Genomic DNA, 6,000 nt, shown 5'->3' with positions numbered 1-6,000 from the left:
ATGGCTCTGAGCACCATGGGACTTAACGTCTGAGGTCATCAGTCCCCTAGAACTTAGAAATACTTAAACCTAACTAACCTAAGGACATGACACACGCCCATGCCCGAGGAGGGATTCGAACCTGCGACCATAGCGGTCGCGCGGTTCCGGACTGAAGCGCCTAGAAGCACTCGGCCACAATGGCCGGCGAATTCAGCAGTGCGCCGATACTTTGCACGTCGGCATAGCCTCGCTATACAGAAAGGTGTGATTCTTGTTAAAACTGACAGTGGACAGTCTCGTGTCATAATGTTGATCCCCAAAGTTATGCACAAAGAAGTGTTGCAGTTACTTCACCAAGAACACTGCGGGATTGTTCATATGAAACAGTTAGCTTGTCGACACTGTACTTGGCAGGGCATGGACACCCAAATACAACAGATGACTTCACAGTGTCTCGCATGTGCGGAAAATCAGACCGCTCCGCCACAAAAATTCTCTGTTTGGCCTAAGTCGCAGTCACCATGGCAACGTGTGCACGTGGACTTTGCGGGCACCCTTTTGGAACACTCCTTGATTGACTGTGGTAGACTCTTATAGAAAGTTTTCGTTTTCTTTGCCAGTGAACTGGACAACGTCACGTAACACATTTCAGGTGTTGTCCTCTATTTTTTGCCTCGAAGGTTTACCTGTGGTCATAGTGTTGGACGACGGCCTTCAGTTCACGTCAAATAAATTTGAAACATTTTGCGAACGCAGTAGTATACAGCACGTGACTAGTGCACCGTTCCACCCACAGTCAAACGGCGAAGCAGAACGTTTTGTCAGTGCCTTCAAGCAGCAGGGATCACACGTTGCAACTGTTTCTTGCGTCATATCGCTAGCAGCCACGAGATGGACCATTGCAGGCGAAATTGCTTCACAGCCGCCTCTCCACCTGCTCCACCCTCGTCAGTATCCGGCGCCGAAGGAAGGCCGCAAGTATCGCTTCGCGCCGCATAATATTGTGTCATACAGAGCTTATAGCGGCCGCCTACGGCGGACGCGAGGCGGGATTCTTTGTCGACTTGGTGCATGCATGTATCTCATTTCAGGCTCCGACGGATTGCGGCGCCGACATCACAATCAAATTCGCCATTGTAATGCGTGCGGTGATTCTTTTGAATCACTTCCCCCATATTCACGAATGCCGAGGACATCGCGGCCACAGCAGAGGGTGTCATCACGACACCATGGTGACGGAGCCCATGGAGACGGAGCCTTCGCCTCCTCTCCCTCCTCTCGTCCTACCTATAAAGCTGGACCCGCCCACGCCTCAGCAGCCAACGCCTTCTACATATTGCTAAGGGCCTCAGGTGATGGACACGTACCCTTCTGGTCGTTTTCCGAAGGACGTTTCCGCCAGAGCGAAGGCTAGATGGCTTGCTACGACCGGACGCCTGACGTCCCCTGCAGCCACAGATTTCAGTCCAGCGCAGCGTCCACGATCCTGCGTTCCCTCCTGTTTTCGTGCTCCTTATACAACGACTGTTCGTCGCTTTGGGTGGGAGGAATGTTCCGGCGTAAAGTCAAGCGCCGGCACGCCGATCCGAAACGAGAGAGCAGCGACGGTTGTGAAGAAGACGTCAACCAATTGCACGCTGACCGACCCCTCACCCGTACGACAACACGATGGCAGCGGCCTCTATAAGAAGAGGACATAAGTGCCGCGTCGACTGACCGCGGCCGAGCTCTATAGAAACGTCGAGACCAGCGACCTGGATAGAAGCTACACTGTATTACTTCATTTGTACTGGAATCGTTATACTGATTATATTGCACGGTCGCCCTTTGCTTTCGACACTTCTGTATTTCTCAAAGTGTTGTGACCGTATGGGCTGGACCCTAGACAACTGGAAAGCCATAGCCTGGTCAAATGAGTCCCAATTTCAGCTGGTAAGAGCTGATGGTAGGGTTCGAGTGTGGTGCGACCCTATGAAGCTATGTACCTCATTCGTCAACAAGGCACAGGGCAAATTGGTGTTGGCTCCATAATGGTGTGGGCTGTGTTTCCATGGAATGGATTGATTCCTCTAGTTCAGGTGAATCGATCATTCGCTAGAAATGGTTATGTTCGATAACTTGGAGACTTCATGTTCCCAGACAAGGATAGAATTTTTATGGATGACAATGTGCCATGTGACCGGGCCACAATTGTTCGCCATCGGTTTGAACAATATTCTGGAAAATTGAAGCGAATGATTTGGCCATCCAAAGAGCCTAATGTGAATACCATCGAACAATTATGGGACAAAAGTGAGAAGTCAGTTCGTGCACAAAATTCTGCACCGGCAACACTTTCAGAAACGGACGGCTGTAGAGGCAGCATGACTCAATATTTCTGCAGAGGACTTTCAAAGACTATTGATACCGTGCCACGTCGAGTTTCAGCGATATGCCGGGTAAAAGAAGGTCCAACACAATATTAGGAGGTATCCCATGACTTCTGTCACCTGAGTGCAACGTTAACCACAACAGCTTATCGTGCCGAGTCGTAAATTCTCCGTATGAAATCCTCTACGGTTGCAGACGACAAAGTCTGAAGAAAAAACAGCTACACCATAAAATACAGAAAATCACAAAAACGGCAGAATGTGACAAGATATGTATAGAAAATTTTGTCTGTGTTCATATCTGCGCATACTTCTCTGAAAACTAGAATCCCATATATGCAGATAGTAAATAGCAGTTTTCCTGTTATTACACAGAAAGAAATTAAGAAACCCATTGGTGAAGTTGCAACTGCAGTGGAACAAGTCTGTGTAGAAAAAAAGAAAAAACAATTTGATTTGTAAGCAACAACGGACACTAGCTTCAACCTAAAGATGAATACCGTGTGAATGTATGCTTTAATACTCGTATTTGTACAATTAATGGTTCAAATCGCTCTGAGCACTATGGGACTTAACTACTGAGGTCATCAGTCCCCTAGAACTTAGAAGTACTTAAACCTAACTAACCTAAGGACATCACACACATCCATGCCCGAGGCAGGATTCGAAACTGCGACCGTAGCGGTCACGCGGTTCCAAACTGAAGCGCTTAGAACAGCACGATTTGTACAATTAAGATATGTGTTATGCAACCTGCTGTAGGTAACGAGACGGCAGGTTCAGTTTCTTAGCAGCAATGAATAATAAAATAAGTATTCGTAGTCTTTCTCCAGGTTTCATTTGACAGCTGTAAACACCTAGAAGTTTCGCCAAGGCCACGCCACGTGGCTGTGTTTACCGGAGAGCGGGGTGCCGGCTGTAAACAAGAGGATTTATCTGCGGCAGTCGCCGGGGAACAGGTTCCAGCGGCGGCTGTGTCTGCTGCGTGGATCCCGCTGCGCCTGGTGGCAGTGCGACGCTGGCCATGGCTCCGGAAAGCGAGTGCGAGACCGACCTGCGCGTGCTGGCCGCCGGCATCCCGCTGCCGCCCCCGCCGCCCCCGCTCGGCAGGGACCCCGCCGTGCCGCACGCCCCCGTGCGCACGCACCGCCTCACCACCGACCAGAAGAGGGTGAGTATGACGCTCCCGCGTCCAGCTAGTTCCGTCTGAGCATCTGTTACTAAACGGCTATCACAGAAAAGAGTGCCAGTTGCAGGTTGTTTATCTAGCGGGTTACAGGGGCAGCAAAAATTTCGTTTCCCATAATTCGCGTGATTGTTGACTGAATTCAATTTAAAAAGCTGCCTTATGCTACTCATTAGGAGGTATAATCTTCTGTTAAAAGCTTACCAATTTTAAACAAGTATTACCGTTAGAGACTATGTGAGTCGGCCCTTGTGGCCGAGCGGTTCTAGGCGCTTCAGTCCGGAACCGCGTGACTGCTACAGTCGCAGGTTCGAATCCTGCCTCGGGCATGGATGTGTGTGTTGTCCTTAGGTTAGTTAGGTTTAATTAGTTCTAAGTTCCAGGCGACTGATGACCTCAGAAGTTAAGGCCCATAGTGCTCAGAGCCATTTGAACCATTTTTCGAGACTATGTGTTTTGTCTAGAGGCAGCATAACGGAAGGCGCACAGATTCCCCGACTTCATTCACTCAGTATTTGAGAATGAGCGCACTTAGCGATTTCAAACCTTTACAAAACTTCTTCGTTAAAGGAAAAAATCGCTGTCCACGTAGTCGAACTTCAGCAGCAAGCGTGACGTTTCATTTTATAGCAATAAAATAGAACGTCACGCTTTATTACCGCCTCTATTCGCAACGTAATTTTCAGACGGTATCCACATATACCATTGAATGTGCCTGTCAAATTACATTGTTGTATGACACATAGTTCAGAAGATATGGCGTCATATACATTTAGATGCGTCAACAACTAGTTTTCACTTAAAATGTCGCGCAGTAAAATTATATATAATCACTGAATGTAACTGCAAAATTGTACAACATGTAGTACTGGAGGTATGACGTCATAAACACCGAGATGCATCAAAAACTAGCATTTGCCTGAAAGGGATCGTAAATTACCCAAACTATATTCACCCAGCGTTTCGTAATGATAACGCTTAGCGACTTCCAAAGAACTTTAACCGCATTTTCAAACTTTTCGCAGAATTATTCTCGCTTGCATGCTTCAAATGTACATCAACTCATTTGTAAAGTAACCAGACACTTTAAGCTGTTTTATATTTGAGAGTTCGATTCTTTAAAGAATCGGAGGTTTACTGGTTGATTTAGATTTTCCTTCCGAATTTTTTAATATCTTTTCCTTCTGATCAAATTACTACAGACCTTTTATAGGCGCAGACGAATAGAAAAATCTACCTTCTACATGTAGCTCTGTCTAGTATCGACTGATATGGTATTATAAATCTATTGAATCTAGGTACTTACATCACTTGTTTTTTTTAATCTTTATGTTGATCAACTGGCGTCGTGTAACAACTTCATTTGTTCAGTTTTATTATTGCTTCCCTTTTTCGAGTGCCTTTCCATCTTCTCCTAGGGTTTCCTTTCATTTCATGTGTCCAAGTTCTTATTTTGTTCCGCATTGAAACCCTTCCAAATGTAGTATCATGCCTAGAATGGCTTCCTTCTGTTATTTCTGTAATACTGGCTCATTTTAGTTCTTTTCTCATGTCCTTTTATTGTTGAATTCTCTTTCCTGAGGTGCAGAATTTATCCTCGTTAGCCTTAACTCACTTTATTTTTGTTTATTTGTGCGCTTATTTCAACCGGCAATATTAAAACAACCGGGCGCCCTCCTACGTCTGATCAAATAACTTTAGAAAATTGATATTGTTATGTACACAGAACGTGTGATGTACGTAATAACAGTCATAACAGTAGTTACGGAAACAAAACATGCTGTTTCAATAAGGTCAGTTTTGTTAACTTTTTTTTTAGATTTATTATAACTTAACGTTCTTCTCGGATGGGAGAATGGACATGATAACAGAAAAATCAACAAAAGTAATGTAATCGATTTAAACCAGGTGATGGTAAAGGAATTGTAGTTGAGTTATGCCACTTGGGCAGCAAACTAATTGACGTAGAAGCAGAGAGTACAACTACGTAAAATACAGATTAACAACAGTCAAAAAATCGAAATTTGCTAACGTCAAACGATAATTGAAGTGTTATGAACTGTTCTCAACAGGTATTTATCTGTATGCTAACCTCGCACAGAAGTGAAACCTTGACATTAACATCTTTGGAAAGGAAAGAATAGACTTCGCTACAGAGCAATACTGTATGCTACCTGAGCAGCTCTGATTGCTAATAACGAGGTACTGGATCTAAATTGGAAGAAAAGAGATTTATGGCACAGCTTCACCTAGAGAAGGAATCAGCTGATAGGACACTACTGAGACATCTCGAAACAATCAATTTGGTAACTGAGTGAATTGACGAGCGTAAAATTTGTTGAGGGAGACCGAAACCTGTCTAGAGTAAGCAGGTTCAGTGGATGTGGAATGTGGTAGCTACGCAGAACTTAGAACTTAGAACTAGTTAAACCTAACTAACCTAAGGACATCACACATATCCAT

The 6,000-nt window shown here is 45.1% G+C and overlaps 1 protein-coding gene across 1 annotated transcript in view; it reads left to right on the top strand.

Moving 5' to 3' along the window:
* Positions 1–3,374: 3,374 nt before the first annotated feature.
* Positions 3,375–6,000, top strand: part of LOC124797819 (urocanate hydratase-like) — a 376,388-nt gene continuing 373,762 nt past the window's right edge. The window contains exon 1 of the mRNA XM_047260847.1: positions 3,375–3,522. Within this exon, the coding sequence (XP_047116803.1) occupies positions 3,376–3,522 (147 nt within the window). The 5' untranslated portion in view covers position 3,375. The remainder of the gene's footprint in view (positions 3,523–6,000) is intronic.

The sequence above is a fragment of the Schistocerca piceifrons genome, chromosome 5 (genome assembly GCF_021461385.2).
Source record: "Schistocerca piceifrons isolate TAMUIC-IGC-003096 chromosome 5, iqSchPice1.1, whole genome shotgun sequence".
NCBI lineage: Eukaryota > Metazoa > Arthropoda > Insecta > Orthoptera > Acrididae > Schistocerca > Schistocerca piceifrons.
Note: the sequence above shows the minus strand (reverse complement) of the source record. Positions and strands in the feature narration are given on the sequence as shown.